The sequence below is a fragment of the Fukomys damarensis genome, unplaced genomic scaffold, assembly GCF_012274545.1.
Source record: "Fukomys damarensis isolate Sample0158 unplaced genomic scaffold, DMR_v1.0_HiC HiC_scaffold_16, whole genome shotgun sequence".
NCBI lineage: Eukaryota > Metazoa > Chordata > Mammalia > Rodentia > Bathyergidae > Fukomys > Fukomys damarensis.
This window is the reverse complement of record NW_022900928.1, coordinates 124,008,113-124,029,034: the sequence shown is the minus strand read 5'-3', so window position 1 is coordinate 124,029,034 and position 20,922 is coordinate 124,008,113. Positions and strand designations below refer to the sequence as shown.

The window sequence follows — 20,922 nt, the reverse complement described above, 5'->3', positions numbered from 1 at the left end:
TTCAAGTTTAAATTAAAAATGAAAAAAACATATAAAGAAAGAAAATGTACTGACTGTTCCAGGCATTTTCTCGAATTTTAATACTTCAAATCCCTCAAATCTTTTGAGATAGATATTCATGTCTCTAGCTTAACAAAAGAGGGAAACAGACTCAGAGAGGCTAAATCAAACCAAAACATTACAAATATGACTACTGCAAATAATACTTTCCCTTCAAAAGTCCCGTGCTACTTCTTTACAGAAAATATGTTACCTGAAAATTGTACAAAAATTATAAAATGGGAACATTGGTCAACTGGAAGAATACTTATCAATAATGACAATATAATCAGCTTGTTGATCATGAGGTTATAATTCTGTATTTTGACATTATAAAAAATAGTCAATATCTAATCCAAACAAGACTGGACTCCACTGATGTTTCATTTTGCTTGATCCTGCCAAGGCATGTTCTCCATGGGATGGCCGGCTTTTCTGAGCATTACGCCAAATATTAAAGAAGAAGGAGCAATGAAAGAGGATTCGGGAATGCAAGACACACCGTACAATGAGGTTAGACCGCCATGACCCAATGTATAGTAAATAGGTTGTTTAAAAAAGTACACTGAACTGTGACACTGAGCTAACTCAGGAGAAAGAGGTTTAGTCAGAAGTCAGTTAAAGTCACTCTCTGTTATTATTTCAGTGAACAAAATAAAATTAGGCTAAAATTAAACCCAGATTAATAGATACCAGATTCCACTGATAAAGCATAGTTTTCAATAAAACGTTTAGCTAAGCTTTCTTTACTGCTCAAAGAAGAACTTAAGTGTTCAAGATCAGCTCTTCTATAGGACAAGCAATGTCTGGCCTTTTGATAAAAGGGGTAAAAGATGCTAAAAATTTTATAAGCTGCTTGAAGCTTTTTTAAAAATGCATTAGCAAGTATATTTACAAATGCAGTTGAGCAAAAAGCTCACTAGTTTCAGCAAAAAAAAAAAAACTCTTCTGATATGCAAGCAGTGGTTGTTTTTCATGAATGAAAAGAAGACGTTATCTACTTGGAATTAGCAACAAATTTGGCAAAGAAAATAGAATTCCTCCCCTCAACTAAAAAGATAATTTTTAAAAATCTTAGTATTACATAGGTGGGGAAAAAGGACATAGTATGAAAATTTGGAAAGTAGGTTATGATAAAATTTTACATGTAGTTCTATGTGAACTTATGTATATAGCAAATACAGAAAATGCAATTGCATAATTACATTAACTATTTCAAGTAATGTTTATGAAACCATTCCTTAAAACACATTGCTGGAAATATTCCAACAATACTATACATTTTTTGAATCTCCAGTTCAGTTGGATATTAAATTATGTACCATCAATCTGCGAGGCATTAAGGGTTGTAAAACAAAGATAAACAAGGTATAATTCCTGTTCTTAAAGAATTTAGCAACTTGAGAAACACAGATTTCCTTGTGTGAAGTGGTCAGTTAGAAAGAGATGCCCAGTAACTATAAATTTAGATATCATCTATAGTCACAATTTAAAAAGGGATATTTTACATGAAAGTGGTTGGAGTGGGAATGAATGGACATATAAAGGCTGATCAACAGCTACAGTATATTTTAAATTTCAAAAAAACTACTACAGTAAAAGATACATTGCCATTAGTCCCACTTCATTTCATTCTGGCCACTTTCTGAAAGCAGTTCCGGAAATCTTCTTTCTTGTGTGTCTTAAGAAGATGTGAGCAGTGAATGTTGCTGCCGAGTGCCATCAATAGAAAGGCAGGCTTGTAAAAACAAAATGGTTTGTCCTCATCTGCCTTATTTCACGGTTATCTGGCACTGTGTTCAACTTCTGACCTCACCCCAAAGTCAAAATGACCATGAAAGGTGAATGTTTTGAACTGATTCAGGACATCAAGACAGCCAGGAACAGCACAAGAAAGAAACTCACAAAAGAGCACTTCCAGAGCTGCTTCAGAAAGTGGCAAGAAGGATGGAATAAGTTGTCTCCAAAGCTGGGGGAGTATTGTATGGGGATTATTGGCAATGTGTTTGTTGTCGTCATACATTTTTTAATTTTAAACATTCACCATTATGTTTCTGTCACATGTCATACGTAAAAGCTCTCCATATATTTGCACTGGATGTTGACATTTGGTGAGTCCTGAAATGAGAAAAGAGGGTTCTTACAGGTGGAGCAACAACACAGGCAGAAGCATCCAGGAGAGATGTATGCTCCAGATGCCATGCAACACCTTACTGTAGCCAACGTGCCGAGTCCGTGACGGAACGCTGAATGGGAGGGTCTCCAAAAGGAAGCTCAGGGCCTAAGAGTGGAGCCTCTTGCATGGCAACCTGGAGAGTTTAGATCATAAACTGGAGTTTCCACAAAGTTTGGTGGCAGAGGAGATCCGATTTATGTTTTTTAGAAAGAAAGATTCTGGAGAGTAGCCATTGAAGAGAGAGTACAAACTTACTAGGACATGACTGCAGGGGTCTAGGAGTGAAGTAACAGGGGTTTGAAGTCAGTAACAACGGCTATGAAAAGATAACAGTAAGTATTTACTATAGTGAAATAGAATGCATTATATTCAAATTTTTAAAATACATTGTTTTATTTTTAATATCAATTTGACTTATATTCTATAATAACAGAAAATAAAATTTTGCTTTAAAATAAAAAAAGAACAATAAGAAACTGATGGTGCTTGGTAGATTTAAATTAGCAGGGCTGGTGCCCTAGTTAGGTGGTAACAGTGAGGGGAAGGGGAGAAACCAAGGTAACACCAGGGGCCTTAGCTAGGTTTTAATTGTAGACGACAAAAGTAGTGAACCCATGAACCCCACTAGGCAATTTTGAAACTAAGATTTGGAGATGAGCCCAACAGCTTTAGTCAAGTCAAGTTTTCCTTTGGGATATTGCAGAATATTCTCGTGGAGCAGCTGTACATGTGTGTGGAGTTCCTTTGGAAATCTGAGCGATACGAACTCATTGCTGATGTCAACAAGCCCATCATTGCGGTATTTGAGAAGCAACGAGACTTCAAAGTACGTATTGAAAACCCCACAAAGCTGGTTAAAGTTGCCTCCTTTGCCTTGGGAAATTACTTGCAGTTCTCAAAAATAGAAACTCCTTTCTATGTTGGCATCATCTACTGATTTTTTTTTTTTTTTGGACTTACGGTTTCAGAAATTGTCAGACCTCTACTATGACATTCACCGGTCATACCTAAAAGTGGCAGAGGTGGTGAATTCGGAGAAGCGGCTATTTGGCCGCTACTACCGTGTGGCATTTTATGGACAGGTGAGTTCACAAGCCGTAACATGGCCTACAAATCCTGTTGAGCAGTAAGATGTTGTGTTTCATGCTTTTTAAGAAAGACACTGGCTATCTGTGCCAGTGCCTTGTCGGGTGCAGGTGCAGGGGGGAGGTGTCTATGTATTTGTCCATAGGAAGGTGTAAACTGGAAAACAAGTGGGCAGAGAAATCCATAAAACAGTACGGGTCAAGCCAAAAACAGTGATGTCTAACTGATTGGAGATATGTAGCACTTACTTTTTAGCATTTTCTTCTTCCTGGTTCACCCCAACACATTTTTTATTAGTTCATGTTTGCAGTACATGTACTTTACAGTCGTACTGAGGACTGGGCACGTGTACATAATACAACTTGCTTCCATTATTTTTAAATCCCCTTCTGCATCCCTCTCTCCTCCCTTCCTCCTCCTCCTCTAACTCACCCCAAAATCGTCAACTATCAGTTTATGTCATCGGTAAAGTGAAGTGAAATTGACCGTATTCAAGAAACACCATTCATAATATTCTAAGAAAGAAAAGAATCCCAGGGGGCTCTACTATAGCAAAGCCCTGATTCAATAGTCACGCAGTGTCTTTTCTCCTATCTTCAAATCACTACTGTTTCTAAACAGAACATCGCATACCTCTTTTGTTTCCTGGGTTGCAGTTCAGTGTAATTTCAAAGTTATCTTTCTCAGCTTACTGCATAAGCAATGGACAAGACTGAAAATATTAGCTAGCCGTTGCACTGGCCTGACAGTGAATGTATGATACATTAATTCTGGGTAGTGCTTCATGCAGTGTTTTGCATAGGATAAACCCAGGCACCATCCTGTTTCTATTCCTGAAGACTCGTGTATTGCAGGATGGATATCACGCTTGCGGATAAACATGCCATCCTCTTATTTTCACAGTTGCAGTGCACTGCAATGAGCCCGAGACCTCTTTGTTTTCTCCCCCCCTCGTGTAAAGCACTCCTCCACACAGCTTCTTTTTCTCCTCAGAACCTTTTAAGTCTTAAACTGTAGTCAAATCCAGCAGTGCCATTCAAGACCATTTCCTACTGAACTCTTCTGGAAAGCTTATTTTCCTCTGATCACCAGAGACAGCTGAAAAACTAACTTCTGAATCCATAAAGATAGATTCTCTCTATCCGGAGAGTGTCAGTGAGTGACCACTCACCATCATCGACTTCATCCAAACTAGGTTTTTCTCACTTTGCACAGCATTAGGATTGTGGGAACAGGGGGACCTGCTGGTGTGAGGAAAACACAGCCTACAGGGAAAAGCTACACGTAGACAATCTGAGGGAAAAGAATGTGAACTGTCTGTAGTACACATGTCTGTCTGGGAAGAGAGATTGTGAGACTCTTACAGAGAGGGGGAAAAGGAAGAGATGGTACTGGGAAGCCACAGAGAAAATACGCACCCTCATTGAAACATTAGCAAGAAAAAAGGCAGAAAACTCTAGGTAGAAGCGGGTATGGGATCGAGCAAAGGAAAGGGAAAGACAGTTTCAAGGGAGATGACCCCAGACTACCTGAGCAGTGAAGAAGGGCCACAGGAGATATGAGTTTGGCTAGTCAAGATACAATTACAGCTCTTGAGGTGATCACCTACGTAAGAGTAATGAAGTGGCATTAATACCCCGGGCATGAAAGCCAAATGACTTCCTACCAAAACCTAAGGTATGGGCTATTGAGCAGGTGGAAACAAATCTCACTGATTTCTAAGTAGTTTTTAATGCAGATGTTTGCTCTTTTCTTCTTTTGGTCTTGATTGTTGCAGGCCGTGGTAAGTTCTCTCTCTCCCTGTTTGCATGCTCTAATATCCTCACACATCCCTCTGTGTGGTTTTACTGAACCTTAACCTTTGTTCAAATCAACACGTGGTACAAAGTGTAAGATCACCCCATTTCCGTCTATTTTTGAATCATCCTACATTTCTTGAACTAAATTGCATTTATCAAGTTAGTCTGAATTACAAAAAATGTACCATTTCTTTTGCCCATATATTAGCTTTCTCCACAAAGGTAGAAGATGTAGTGTGAAAGCCTTACATATACGTACACACAGAGCTGTTGATATGAATGCCGCATAAATAGATCTAGCATAGACTGGTGTTGGAGATGCCTGCTTATTTCAGGCCACCATGCATAGCAGCTTGCTAGGATGATGACGGTGGCAGTAATTTCACTGGTGATTGCGCATAGGCACCTTCCCCCGAGAAGGACCTGTCACCCTTGTCACCCTCATCACTCTTCCACCCTTCCCTGGGAGGACCTTGTCATTGCTGCAGTGTCTCGAAGAAATGGGACTCTGTATGGTGGTGAGCTCTGAGCATACTCAGAAGTGATGGCACTGATTCCCAGCACAAAGCGTGAGCAGGGAAGTAAGCCTTTACCCAACAGGTAAAGTCTCCAAAGAAGCAGAAAGTGGAGTAGAAAATCAGGAAAGTAAACCAAGGCAAAAATAATCTTCCTTTGTATTATGTTGAGCCACATGAAATCAGCTGTCATTTCCTTTATCTGCAAAACGGCAACTTTAAGTGGTTTGACTAGGAAGTTGACTAGTGGTTTGGTTAAACTAGGAAGAAATATTCTTTCAGTATCCACACATTATCGGTTCCCATTCAGGTCAACTTTCCTCATCGATATATACTTTTTTGTAATTCCATAAATCCCTTCCTATCTCCATACCATGTAAGTATTTTCTACCTTCATTTATGAATTTTGGATCATGACTCCTTAACTCACCTACTAAAAGAATACTTGAAAACCCCTGTACTAAAGAGACTGAAGGGGCCATGGGGAAAGACTGAGGAGAGCTCCTTCCGAATGACCTAACTCTGTTCTTTCTTCACTCTTTAGTAAAGCATGCTGACCATGTACCTGACATTTTTTAATACTGCCAGCACTCTCACCAAAAAAAAAAAAAATTCAGTCAGTCTAAAGGCAATGTTTTGCTATGTGTGCAGACTCAAGGACATAGCTAGGGGTGGTCTCCTGTCACCTCCAACCTCAGCCACCTTTGAACATTTGCCTGTGGAGGTGAACCTGAGAAACAGCAAATGAGAGCCTTGGTCATCCTTGTGCAAATAGTACAGTGCCTGCTCGAGACATCACACAGCCAGTGTGAACAGTGGCATGCAAGAGAAGCAGACACTTCGTGACAAAGAAACACAAACTAGATTGGAGCATCCTCCTAAATGTGTGCCCAATGAAGGTTTCCAAAGGTCTTAAAATGAAATCTTGGCTACCTGATTAGCATAATCCCCATGAACAGAAATGAATTCTTATCCATGATGATGATGACTGCCCCTATACAACTCACCTTTTAGCATCCGCATTGGTGTGTCTTGCAATCATGTTAAAAAGATTGTGGTAACATAACATGCAGCAGGCTCAACATCTCTACGGGGTGCCTGTGAGTCCGTATTTTCCCATCCCATATGAACTAGTGCTCTCCCTTTATCATATTGGCTATGGTACTTAATATTAATTGTCTCTGCACTGAGCCAGACACTAGAAAACAGGTTGAAAATTATTATTCCACTGCAGGGATTTTTTTAAAAAATGAGTCTTGAAAAAAAATGAATCTTGCATAGCAATTTCTAACTCAGCACCTGGCATCTCCAGCCATGAAAATTTTACACATAACAGCTTGTATAAAGCATTCCACTGAATTCCCTGACAAAACTCATTTGGATAGTAAAGACACAAAAATGGTGATCAAACATTGCCTGTAATCAGTGAAATTCTTGGGCCTGGGTATTTTGCATGACAACAAGTGAATGCCTACTGCATAACTGAGATGTCAGATGCCCCTGGAATTCATTAGCTGGAAGAGCTGGAGGAGTTTTATCCAATGCACCAAAGGGTACAGATTCCGTGATTCTTAATCTCACCTGCTTGAAGGCATCTTCAACGTTTCATAACGAACCTGGGAGGAGGGGAAAGGTGCATGTGTAGTTTGAAAAACCACCCTCTCCACTTTGGGATGTGATAGCCCCTTTCCATCTCCTCACATATATGAAAGTCACTGATCCAGACTATATTTATAATCAGATATCATAGCTGAGTTCATGTGTACATGGAACTATTTCTCTGCATTCTCGTAGCATCTCTTCTCAAAGCATTTAGCCTATTATTAACATTTTTTGACCTATGTTTTGCACATAGCTTCCTCTTGCGATGTTTTCTTTTGTATTTTTTTCAACTCTGGATCAATTGACTATCATCACAGGGGCACTTACAGTTGACGTCCCAGTGATGAAAGGGGCCACTACAAGATGGTGAAGTACCTGCCAAAGAAGGCATACTTTCTAAGAGTCAGTGATCTTAGGTGTCAGCTTATCCTCCTTCGTTACCTTGAGGTCTCATAACCTGTGCATGTTAGCTCTACTGACTTAAAGGCCTTGCTTAAGAATGTGTTGTCTCCTAACATAAGACGCTAAGGCATTTGCTCCACTGTGAAATAACATTTTAAAAAATTAAACTAGCAGTGGAAATCCAGAGGCCATATTTCCAGTTGCCTTAAAATGCAGTGGGACTAAAACAAATGGGAAACTGCTGCTGGGCTCCTATCACCTGCATTCGTAAATCCTGTATTCCATAGCCAGCTGAAGCTGCAGCCCTCCTAAGATAGTGCTCTGTAATTCAGGGGCTCTTCCTCGATGGTTTCCCTGGGTAGAAGGTAAGCGTGGACCCCAAACACTTCCCCAACTGCCCTTCTATGGTTTCAGAGTTTATACAAACCCTGGCAGACAGCAGGTTCATGCTTTATTTTTCTATTCCTGCTCCTCCTGGCTTGTTTTATAAAACAGTCTCAGTCAGGTACAGTCCTCACACTCTGAGTCTTCATGATCCATCCCTTACCAAAATATGGAAAATCAATAGACTTGTTGTAATAAGGAAATGGTTGTTCTGCTATAAGTGAAGCTGAAGGTTTGTATTTTTGAGGCTTCAAAGCTGTGCTGGGCCAGGGATGTAGCTCAGTGGTTCTGTCACCTGCCTCGCAAGCACAAGGATCCAAGTTTGATCCCCGGTACCCCCCACAAAAAAAAGAGCTGTGCTTACTTGGGCTGCTTTATGGGGACGGAATTTCTGTCTTCATCATTGTCATTACAGATAACTCTCACCAAAGGCCTGTCACATACCAGGCATGGCCCTGAGGGCTCCCAACAGGTTATTGAGTCTATATCCTCCATCCTGTGGACAATAGGGGTGAAAAAAGTCCCAGGTCATGACCGAAGCCACAGAGCTCATCCCCTGGCCATAGACACCTGCTTCCTGCCACTTACTTTCTACAAATTCAGAAAGTTGTCAAGGGAAGACATCACAGTGAAAATATTTCTTCCCACAGGTTTTCATCACATGGCTAAAAATAATTATTTTCGTGAAATTTGGCAGCATTTTTTTTTTGTCATTGAAATTGAAGTCGTCAATGTGACTTTGGCTGTGGCCCTGGGGAGACGCTGGCTGACGGCCTCAGAGGTCTTATTTCTCTGAAGTGTCAGTCTGAAAGTTTTAGCCACTAACTTCTGAGCTCGAATCAGACAGAACTCGACAAAGGCGGGAACAGAAAACATACAGGAGGCAGGAAGTCGCGTGGGAATGGGGTCAGTGTTCACCGCCCCGCAAGACCTGGATGAAAGGCTTTGCAGGCTTCCCACATCCGTTGTCACCTAGCAGTTTAGGACCGGCGCACTCACAGTCAGCTGTTCAAGGTCTTGAGTATTTCTCACAGTAATTATTCCATTAAAACATGTTTATTCTGGAGCAAATGTACCTTTCTGAAGTGGAGGTCCTTTAAGAGCAATTTCTTTCATCTGTGCATTCATTCAAGAAATATGAGTTGTTGAAAAGTGCACAGATATGAACATGGTGAACTCTACTTCCTGAAGGCCAGACAGTGTAGTGACACTGAGTGCATGCTGCTGAAGAAGGCACGTTTTCTACAGGCCCAAAAGTGATTAGGAAGAGAGAAACAGACACAAAATTACGTGTCTAGGCAGTTCCCTGCTTGACTGAAACGGTGCTGGGGCCAGGGCTTTAGCTCAGTGGACTGCCTCACAAATCGTAAGGTCCTGAGTTCGATTCTCAGTACGAAAAGAAAAGAAATAGTGCTGGGAAAGGGACCTCTTGCCTCGCTTCCTGTAATGGCAGCCACAACTCCCTTATGAGGCAAAGTGTCCCCTCCATGACACTGACATTTACATGAGTGGAAGTGCTGCAGGAGTGAACAGCACCATACAGACATGAGTTTAATAATTAGTATTCAATTACAAGATTGCCTCACATCCACCACAAGAAGAAAGTAGCATTAGAACGTTGGGTCCGTGTTACTTTCCATATAATGAATAATTTTAGTCAAAAATTATTTTTAATATAGCTAAGCCCGTTTTTGAACCCCAGGATTCTCCCCTACCCTCAAAAGCCATTTCTTTGCAGGTTAGCTCTGCAGGAAAAAAATAAATAATAACATGGATTCTTCACTTTCACCTTCATCTGGTATTCTGAGGCCACATATATTCCACAGTAAAAATACTTCTGTCTCTTCAAAGAGGGTGAATTATAAAGATTTTCTTGTTTACTTGCCTTTAGATAATAAAATTTCCTCTCTCCCAGCTTCAAACCAGACAAATTGATAAAGGCTAAATCCTACTTTCTGTTGGCAGAGTTGTTTTTAATCCTAAAAAGCCCAGCTTTCCAAGAGCCGAAAAGACCCATGAGTGAAGCAAATTGAGTATTTATGTTACATATAGTTAAGTTGCCTTGCATCCCGTCTCCTGACATCATATCACTACAATGTTATTTTTAGGTAGTGCAAGTTGAGAACAAGTCACTATCATTTGTGTTAGGATGACCATAAAAAGGTGTTATGGTTTTTCATCTAAGATGATGTATGGTGCATGCCAACCCACCCACTTAGACACCTTCACATCCCACATCGTGTTACCTGCAGTGGTTTCAAAGACTTTCAGAAGACATTAAAAATGATAATGATTGCACCACACGTGCACCACTTTGTGTTCTACCCCAGACTGCCACCAGAGGGCACTCCTGGCCCAAAATATATGCCAACTGTTTTCATTGATTTCTACAAAGAGAATATGTGTAAGATATTCAGTGAAATTCTTTGACTTGGCTAGGGAATAGGTACAATACTGTCTGTTTATAGAATGACCTGTTTTAATTTCCTCGCCAGGTCTTTTTGAGTTTGAATGTTATTAGGCCCTAATCAGCTTGGATGACAACCCAGATTGAACGTATTTTTTTTTTAATCAATGGCTTTTTCTTTTGCTAGTGATTTGTAAATGGAGTTCTCTGACAAAACCTGTGGTTCATTATGTGTCTCACACAGGGATTTTTTGAAGAAGAAGAAGGTAAAGAGTACATTTATAAAGAGCCTAAATTGACAGGTCTCTCTGAGATTTCCCAGAGGTTACTCAAACTCTATGCAGATAAGTTCGGAGCAGACAATGTGAAGATCATCCAGGACTCCAACAAGGTACAGAAAAATCAGGATTCGCCCAAGTGCTAAGCCTGAGGGCTGAGTGTTTTATCTTTAAATTATATTTACTGTTTTAATCTCTGCCTGATCATAGACGGTAAACTACCAAAATTATGCAGGATGTTTTTCTGGCTTGATTGGTTGGTGATTCTAGTTTTTTGGTTTTTTGCTATTGTTTGTTTTTTGGTCAGAAACAAAATTTTTGTCTGAGTAACTTGTAGCTGATCTTAGAAATAGCTTACTAAATCCTCTACTTCTCCCGTAGATTATTTGCATTTGAATAGCAGTTAAAATACTCAAGTGGTAGAGGGGCAACATGGAAGTGAAGGAAACAGCACCTTGAAATTACTTCATTCGGCTCGGGATATGTTGGGCCAGAGCAATTGGGAGAGCTGTTCTCCATGATAGTCCAAGCCTTGCCATGCCTTGTATCGACCTGAGAAGATTCAAGGGACCTCCTGTAGTCTTCACAGAGCAAAAGCTTAACTCTCATGAGGTTACTCAGAACCTCCTCATATACTCTCCTTCGTTCAGTAAGAACCTAGTGCGTCCCACACCCAGGACTAGGGGCAGAGTCTCTTCCATCCACACCTCCCAGTTCCCATGGGACTAAGAGAAGGAGAACTTGTGGGAACAGTTGATAGAATACAGCACAGTGCTACCTACCAGAGAGACACAGGCCATCAGTACAAGGAAAACGCTGGCCAGGGGACTCATTTTCCTTTGAGCAGTGCTACCCACGGCAAGTATCTCTGAGTGTGAATTGTAGTGTGCAAGGTGTTTACAGGGAGCCCTGTGGATTCTTAGAATCCTGGAACACACAAGGACAGGAGGAGGGAGGGAGGGTGGAAAAGGAGGGGAAGGGAGGGGATGTGTGTTTAAAGAACAGCAGATCTTTGAAAGGCAGGTTGGACCAAGAAGAGTGGCAGAACATGGAGCTGGCAGAGCTAGTTTATGCACAATGGGCCACAAAAGAGGCCTTTCTCCCCCATCCTCTTTTATAAAGCTCCTATTTGGAGAGGTCTAGGGACAAGTTCACTGGCAGAAGCTGTTGCAAATAGGTTTTACATTCTCCTTACCTTGGAAGTTACAATCACTTCCCTGTGTAGGCAGACAGAACTATTGTAGCAGTGACACTTCTGCGTGGGAAGCATACAAAGAATTTTTGGTGGGGCAAGAAGGTAGAACATCCTGGGTGTTCACCACACATCAGCTGGTGATTATAGGGAAATTAGCTGGCCCCTCTCCAGTTTTTAATCTCTAAAATAAATAGTTACAGCTGCACCAGTATTACAGTGTAATCATGACTTGTTTTATGAGGTTTCTCAAATCTCTGCAGTTGATGGGGGTGGGGAGGTAGAAAGATGGAGAAAAGTAGAAGTTTTAAAACTCTTCAAGATGTCCTTAGAAAAGAGCCCGAAAAGCATCCCTTCCAACCTCAAAAGAGAGCAAATACAGTTTCCCTGGATTTTCTTGGGACCTTCACCCTGTCTTTCCTTGCCATTTATCAAGCTTATGCATCAAGGCTGAGTTAAGAATTTGTTGTGTAGAAGAGAAGGAATCTGAAACATGGAAAATACAAAAAGTTGCCCTCATGTAACCAATGAAGCATCAAATCTGCTAAGAAGACAAGGATCCTCCCTCCACATCACAAGCCAAAAGCCAGCGGCTTTTGTACGAGGCTAAGTCACGGAGGGATAGAGATGTATTTCCACTGTCCAAAGACTCTCATTCCACACAGAGGCACTTGGACGTGCATTACAGAATAGAAATTTTGAAAAAGTAATATGATAGCCAGGTGCTTAGGTTCCAAATAACCTCAGGACGGGCTCCAATCCGGCCTCCACCACAGCCGGGCTGCCGCTGTTGACCATCACTGTCTGTGGCCACCGGCTCTGAGATGCTGTGACTGCCCATTTTCCTCTCAGGAGAGGAGCAGCCTCCTCCTGGTGGAAAACAGAACTCCCCATCTTTTTTTGTTTGTTTGTTTTTCAAAAGTGCCTTGCAGCATAGTAGCCCCCTCCAGGTAGTCCTGGGCTGAGGCAGGAAGATTACAACTTTGATGCCAGCTGGAACAGCTTAATGAGACCTTGTGCCCCCCAAAAAAATTTTTAATGTAAAGGCTGAGGAACATGGCTCAGTGGTAAGCATGTGCCTAGCTCAGAGAAGAAGCACCAATGGTCACCGCCCCTTCTTTCCCCGTAATGTGTTTCCACAGGTAAACCCCAAGGATTTGGACCCCAAATACGCCTACATCCAGGTGACCTATGTCACACCGTTCTTTGAAGAAAAGGAAGTAGAGGACCGGAAGACAGATTTTGAGATGCACCACAACATCAACCGCTTCGTCTTCGAGACGCCCTTCACGCTGTCGGGCAAGAAGCACGGCGGGGTGGCAGAGCAGTGCAAGCGAAGGACGGTTCTGACAAGTAGGTGCAGGGGGCTTCCTCAGTCCATAGTGGAGGTCAGGAGCTGTTTGCACCCCACAGATAAGTTCCAAAGTATGTTGCCAGGATCAGCAGGCTCCTCGACTTTGTCCTCTGCTGGGAGCAAGGCCCTTGAGAGGCCACCGAAAGAGAGATTTCTGAGAGTTACCTTGCACTGCTTCCCTTTAGACTATACAGGCACAAGGTCGTGGCGTCCCTGACTTGGGAAGGGCACAGGCTCTGACCTCTCTTCTCCTCTTCTCCTCTGTCTTCTCTCTGCTCCCAGCTGCATCCACTAGCAGCTCTCATCACCGTGGTTTGGGGGTAAGATTCCGGCCACGCTAAGATTCAGCTTCTTCCCCTCTCCAATGAACCCAGGCGTGGATCCCCATCCCCTCCCGGTCGGTGCTGCCTAGATTTATTCTGTGCACTCAGCATGTTTCCTTTCATTCAGCAGATACCTGACCAGTTCTGACTAGGTGCCTAGGCACCAGGCGTTGTTCAAATTAATAAAGCATGATTCTTGCCCTCAAGGTGCTCACAGTCTTGTAGGAGAATGAGCCAAGTAAAGCAAGAAATGTAGGTGAGCACAGCATGGGAGAGGAAATGGCCACACACAGCAGCAACTCCAGAAGCTCACTGCAGCCTGGAGCCAGGGTGGCCCTAAAGGAAAAGACACCTAAGTTGGCTGGGCAGAGGCCGCCCTGGATTGCCCAAGCCAGGAGAAGCATTCATGTCTGGGAAACTGACCCAGAACATCTGTAATAAAAACAATCTAGAACAAAGTTGTTCCATCCTACTCAGAAGGTATTTGAGCCTTCGTTATTGGATCACTTGCATTTGAACTACAAATTGTAGTGAGATCTCTAATCTTTTCATTGGTTAGCTATCCTAAAGGTCTTGATCTAGCCCCAAGAATAAATGCCCATTAGCTAGAGAAGGGCAGAAGTTTACCAGGTGAATGTATGGAGGCAAAAGCTGAGAGATAGGAGGAAAGGTGGTACCTCGGAGGGAAACAAAAAACTTCTCACACACACACACACAAAGCATGCAGATGGAAGGTCTCGTGTGTCATGAAACAGTACGTGATCTTCTTGACCTTCAGGGGGGTCCGTGACTCCTCCCTCAATGACCCTTGAAATCCTTGGGTGTGGCTTCTGTGCAGCGAGTCACCTGTTCCCCTATGTGAAGAAGAGGATCCAGGTCATCAGCCAGTCGAGCACAGAGCTGAACCCCATTGAAGTGGCAATTGATGAGATGTCCCGGAAGGTCTCCGAGCTTAACCAGATCTGCACAATGGACGAGGTGGACATGATCCGACTGCAGCTCAAGCTCCAGGGCAGTGTCAGCGTGAAGGTCAGTGAGCACGGCCCACGGCCACAGCAGAGAGGCACGGCACCAGGGACATCTGGCGTGAGGCCCCAGAATTGGTTTTGTTAATTAAAAATCTAACAAACGTCTTTGCCATATATGGGATACCATCTAACACCTTTATCTGAGTCTTTTTAAGATGCAGTCTTGTTTGGTATTTTTTGGTGCCTGTAGATGTGTCTTTAAGTGCAGCTGAAACTCCAAGCCCAACTCTCCCGTCTGTCTTCTCTGGATAAAGTGTGTTCTATATCTGCATCCTCATAAATGAATTAATGAGTGGATAAACACGGCGCCCATGCTTGTGTGTCAGTACTCAGGTTATAACATTGTTCCAAAACAAAGCCAGAAAAGAATGCTTACTAGCGATGTGTGCATTAGGGTTTACCTGGCTGTCGGGGTGTGACAGGAAGCAGATGGTGCACTCACAGAGGGCGTGGGAGACAGAATAAATAAACTGTTTGCAAAAGTGTGAGCAGCATTGAAGCAACCAGCACAGGTTGATGCTGGGGCCCGAAGTGGCTGGGACAGGAAAATCAGTGTAACCAGAGTAGGGAGCTGAGGTGGCCCTGAGGGAGGCAGTGTGGTCAGCAGATGGCAGGGAGGAGCACGGAGCTCGGTCCTCTAACCTGGCCTGGCCTGGGGAGAGAACAAGGAGGAACTCGCTGTGGCCCAAAATTTAATCAAGTGAAAATAATATGTCAATGTGCTTTTTTAAAAAAACAAAATTAATGCTAAAAATCCACAATCAACAAAGTATTAGAATTTTAAATTAAAAAATTAAATAAAGGGAGGCCAGTAATCTTGCCCCAACAAGCTGGATTAAAACCTGGACACTGTTTCTGATCTTGAGCCCGTTGTCCTGGTCCCCACACCCTGGCTGACTACAGGAGAAGAAACAAGACCAGCGAGTAACGAAGTCACCGTCCTTCTGCAGACAGCAGACATCTGATGTGGAAAACATCACATTTAAATAGTACGGACACATTTAGTAAGTGGAGGTCTGGTTTTCAGAGCTGCTAGATGAGCAGCTCAAGGAGCGTGCAGACAGGGTGGGCGATGAGTTCAGCAGGGCCCCGTATGAAGAAGGGAGGATGGCACTCAAGCACACGGCGCAGTGACCTAGCGGCCAGTCAGAGGAGACAGATAAAGACCAGGCGGCAGGGTGAGAGACCAGGGGCCACCCCCAGCTGCCTCCTTTTAACTGTGGAAAAAACTCAGTGTAGAAGGAGAGCGGTCTGCCAATTCTCTGCTCCCCAACAGGTGAATGCCGGGCCAATGGCCTACGCAAGGGCTTTCCTTGAAGAAACGAATGCCAAGAAGTACCCTGACAACCAGGTGAAGCTTTTGAAGGAAATCTTCAGGTAAGATTCGCTTGTTAAAACGTTCTCCCACCTTCAACCGGGGAGGTGCGAGTGCCCCAGGAGAGCAGCCCAACTAGTGCCCTCCTGAGGTCAGGAGGTCTAATAGCAGCCTGGGAACTCAGCCCTGAGGGGTGCTGCTGGTGTTTAATTCGTCACACCATGTTGCTAAAGGCAATTTGCGGATGCCTGCGGGCAGGCCCTGGATGTGAACGAGCGGCTTATCAAGGAGGACCAGCTGGAGTACCAGGAGGAACTGCGGTCCCACTACAAGGACATGCTCAGCGAGCTCTCCACAGTCATGAAAGAGCAGGTGAGCTTTCCCTGGCGACTCGCGCTGCTCTCGGTCCACAGATGGAAAGTCCCGGCCAGGAACTCTTTGCTTCTGCTCTGCTCAGGTTGCTCTCTCCGCAGGGCACAGCAGCCTTGTCTCATAGCAGAGATTAGCTAAGGGGAGATCCGTAAGAAACAAATGTGAAGCCAGGCAAGGTGGCCTTTGCCTGTAATCACAGCATTCTGGGAGAACAAGTTCAAACTCAGCCTGGGCATCTTAGCACTAAGTGGGACACTGTTCTCAAAATTTAAAAAAAGAGCTGGGCGTGTAGCTCTTTGCAAAGATCCTGGGTTCAATCTCAAGTACCAAAAAAAAAGAAAGACTATGAGAACCAAGAGACTTTCTGCACTCTTCCAGATGCTATCCAAGGCATGTGAACTGTGGATTTTCTAGAATATGTGGGTCTGGTCAAATACTGGGGAGCCCTGCGTGGAACCCATTAATAGATTTGAGGACCCTCTGGGATGGCTGAGGTTGTGATGTGCAGTTCCACACATCGGCTGCACCACGCTCGAGAAGTGCCTCGGGCCTGCTCAAGGCCTTTAGTCCCCAACCCTGCACATGGGAGCAAGTGGGGTAAAACTCAGCCCCGCCACCACCTCCACATGCAGGTCATCCATGATATCCAGTGGGTACTCAACGTGTTCCATAAGCTGTGCACGAAGTATGGCTTCGGGAGTCACTGCATTTGGGGGTGAGGGTTATGTTGAAAAGCAGGTTGTCTCGTCAAGTGCTGCTCCCTTGGCCTGCGTCCCAGCACCCATCGGCCCTCAAACTCCACCTGACATCCTGTATCCATGGACCCCTGCAGCAGTTAGATGTGTTCTTTATGGAATAACGGAGAGACATCACGTGAACTAGTGTCCTAGTCATGCCTTGTATATAGTAGCCACTCATTTAATAGAGCTACCCTTCTTTTCCTTAGATGATCGAGCATTAACACTGTTCTCAAAGCAAGAAAAGTTTTGTTCAAATTTCATGCTCCATATGTGCAACTTTTTTTTTTCTTTTCCATCTCCTCCAATCCACTCTCCATCGTAGCTAGAGAAAGAACGTGGTGGGTTGACCTAGGTCAGAGAAAAAATCACTCTCCCTGAGTAGCAGTCCTAGTGGAGATAATGTTGGCTTGGGCTTTTGGAGGGATGAGAATTAAATATTCTTGGTGACGCCCTGAGAGCATGAGGAAAAGACATAAATCTGGGAGGAAGCATGAAGAACAAACTGGATGGAAAAGATGGCAAAGGAAGGCTTGTCTGCAATAGCAAATCATGTCTGACCTTGTTATTTCTGGCCCCCCCAAAAAATGCTTTTCTCTTTTTTCCTGGCAGCTCTGTCGAGGTCCGTGTTTATACAGCTTCTGTTCCTCTGTGTCTAGTATCTCCCTCAGTACTGTGAGCAAAAGTGGTATGTTTCGCTTTCCTTCTGTCACTCCATCCTTTGTGGCCTTCCAGTCCCCTACCCCTACCTAGCTGACCGTGTTCCCTGGTCATTTCATAATCACTAGTGTGGTCAGTTTTTATTTAACTACAACTCCATTTCCATTTTAAGATACATAGGTCAATGGCGGGGAGGGGGACTGGCAATCAAAGACAAAGTTACCTTTAACTCTTAGAAGAAAAAGCCATACTCTGTCATCTTCCAGGACACAGCTGATGTACTTGAGCTCATTTGTTTCCAAAACAAAGATGCATTATACCCCAGAGCACCAAAACAAAAATACAAAGAACAGGTGATTAAGAAGAGAGAAAAATAATTTCTCTTTCAGGAAACCTTTTCTAAAAGCAGCAAAATTTGGCTGTATGTACCCTGGAAAGTGACACAGGGGAAAAAAAAAAACTGATGGATTACACAGGTACTCAGTAAAAGAACTAGATCTGGCAACAGAAAAGATGAATTTTCTCCTGGTCCTGAACCACCAAGGGGATTTCTCACACAGCACATGTAAGGGCTTCATGTACTCACGCACATGTTCTGGAAACAGGTGCACATGAAGTCTGCACAAGGGGAAGGTCTACCATGGAACTTTGAAAATTAGAAACAATTAGGGACTATCAACAAACAAACAAAAATAAAAAGTGGAAACAGAAAATTAGAAGTCGCTATGTGATTCACCCTAAGAGTACCAGAAAAGCCTTAACTAGAAGAGTTTTTGAAACCATGTAGCTAACAAAAGAACCCACAGTATAAGAAAAACAGATTCCTTCCCTATTGGATCAATATTAGCTAAGCAGCTATATTTGTAATCTTATTGGCTGATTACAGTTTGACCCACATTGTGCCCACATGGTGACTTTGCTGTGTAAATTTTCCCTGACAAAAGGCCTGGATAGACATTCACTCAGGACCCCTCATGTCTCTCAGAAGCTGTTTCTGTTCCCCAATAAACCTTTCCTACTCTTAAAATAAAAGATGCAACAGGATATAGTGAATAATAGTGCATTAAAATCTGAAGATGTTGAATCAGGACTGACAAGCAATAGTTACTTTATAAGCAGCCCTCTATTTTATAAATAGCCAAAGTCAGAGAAATTTTCTTTGGCCAAAGTAATGGATATAAGGATGCCGATGAAGCATAAATATAAGCTGTCTATTTGATGTATACTTCAAAATTCAAGGAGAATGACAGTAGAGTGAATTCAGCTGAAGTAAGAAGTACTGAACGTAAGACACAGAGAAGCAGCCCCGTTCTGAGAGTGTCAAGGACACAAGATGCAAAGGCATATTGCTTTAGGTTGTTGGATGTTCTTAGAACACATTATCAGCCAAATTAATTACGCAGAGCCTGTGACACTGATCATAAAGAGAACTTCTCGTAGGATAGAAGGTTCATACCCAGTGCACTGTGGGAACAGAAGCAGCACTTCTTTCTACGAAGAGTAGGAAAGGTCATGGCACAGTGTGGTAATGTGTGAAGTTAGTGGGACGATCTTCATACCTACAGATCTAAAATATTTAATCCCTGGGTCCAGATATATTTCCTGGGCTCTCTGTGAGAGCTACTGTTACTGTTTTTATATCCTTCTCTGAATATATCTGATAAGAAAGCATCATTAAGGCCTGGCAACATAATTTTCAGGTAAAATAAAGTCGAGATTGTTTTTTATATTTCCATGAATGCTAATATTTAAATGAGGTGTACAGTGTTTCACTTTTTTTTGGACAATATGAAACAGAAACTTGAATAGAATAGAATAAAATCCTGGAATTGCTCACCTGTATTTGTAAGTTCAGTTCAAACATTTATGCATGTATATCTGTTGGTCAGAGGGAGTAGCGAAGCTACTTGAAATATTGTCAGAGTGACGAACTAGCACGTGGGCGTGGGAGAAAAACAATACAGAACTAAGCGAGTGTGCTTTCAGAATGTGCCGATACCCCTGGAGAATAAAAGCCACTGTTCTGGGTTTTAACTTTGTGTTTGGGAAAACGGATGTCAGCCTCTGACCACTTTGTTGCGCTGTGCTTTGTCCTGTTTTAAGATTACAGCCAGGGACGACCCAGCAAGGCGCGGAGTGGAGCGAACCTGCACGCGTGGAATTAACCTGGTGGCCGCGGCCCCGCCCACCGTGTCGATCTCGCCCGGCGCTGAAGGGTGAGGGGAGCTGGGCCGCCTCGCAGAACCTCTCAGAGGACTTGGTGAACGTGCAGCTAATCTCGGGGAAGACAAAGATAGATTTAATTTATTTGAAGTTTTTATGGTGTTAGTATTTCTGTTTACCTCGCCAGCTTGAGAATTTTGCCAGCCTCTGAATTTGCACATTTCCTACGATTCTTTTTTTTTTTTTTTTTTTTTTTTTTTTTTTTTTTTTTTGTCCTTTGAGTGGTATTGAGCAAGCCAAGCTGAATATTTGCCATGATATCCCAATGAATGTGTAGCTCAAAAGCAAACTCCTGGCTTGCTGTCAGTTATAATATGTTCAATACCCGGTTCTCCTACACATATTTTCAAGGTCAAGGTGAATGTTTTTATAACATTTAAGCATATTTCAGATGTAAATAGAAGATTGTAAAATATATGGTTTTTACCAAATTTAAAAGAACGTTTTTAGTTATTACTTACGACAGTACTAAGATTATATGAATAACATTTCAGATACCATTATTTTAAAAGTATTTCTGTATGTGTAAAAAAAAAGTGTTGATAAATACTAATCTTTAAAATTTGTGAAGTTTATTTGTAATATATGTGCTCTTAACGGCAATGGGGTGTGAAATTACAGAAGTATTTTGTTGTTGTTAATAGAAATAAACACAGTTACTTTGCATTTGGCTTTCTTTTGATGGTGAGTCACTGTAGAAGTAGTTTATTAGCAGTCTACTGGATACAGTGTTATACTTAATACTTAGGATCCCCTTCCACATAGAGCAGAAGACTTAAGCCTCTACTGAGAAACCTAGGGAAACATTTAAATGATTTGGGGAAAATGTAAGGAAATAGGATCTTGATGGTTGTCGTGCATATTAGCCAGCTCTCCCGTTGCCAAGACACGATCCCCAACACCCACAACTCATAGGGGAAAAGCTTAATTAGTTCGTGGTTTCAGGGGATTCAGTACGTGGTAGGCAGGATTCAAGGCAGAAACCTCATGGTGAAGCAGAAATGGGGATCATTGCCAGAGAGGATCGGGC

The 20,922-nt window shown here is 42.7% G+C and overlaps 1 protein-coding gene across 10 annotated transcripts in view; it reads left to right on the top strand.

Annotated features, from left to right (window-relative positions):
• Dock10 (dedicator of cytokinesis 10) overlaps positions 1-20,501 on the top strand; it is a 192,531-nt gene extending 172,030 nt beyond the window's left edge. For 5 of the 10 annotated variants that reach the window (XM_010611775.2, XM_010611779.2, XM_010611782.2 and 2 more), the window contains 11 exons: positions 446-552; positions 2,919-3,041; positions 3,184-3,297; positions 5,079-5,084; positions 10,655-10,801; positions 13,023-13,233; positions 14,396-14,586; positions 15,862-15,962; positions 16,134-16,272; positions 17,622-17,697; positions 19,773-20,501. In XM_010611775.2, the coding sequence (XP_010610077.1) occupies positions 446-552; positions 2,919-3,041; positions 3,184-3,297; positions 5,079-5,084; positions 10,655-10,801; positions 13,023-13,233; positions 14,396-14,586; positions 15,862-15,962; positions 16,134-16,272; positions 17,622-17,697; positions 19,773-19,834 (1,277 nt within the window). In that variant the 3' untranslated portion in view covers positions 19,835-20,501. The remainder of the gene's footprint in view (positions 1-445; positions 553-2,918; positions 3,042-3,183; positions 3,298-5,078; positions 5,085-10,654; positions 10,802-13,022; positions 13,234-14,395; positions 14,587-15,861; positions 15,963-16,133; positions 16,273-17,621; positions 17,698-19,772) is intronic. The other 5 variants (XM_010611783.2, XM_010611776.2, XM_010611778.2 and 2 more) reach the window with 3 other exon arrangements.
• Positions 20,502-20,922: the final 421 nt, after the last annotated feature.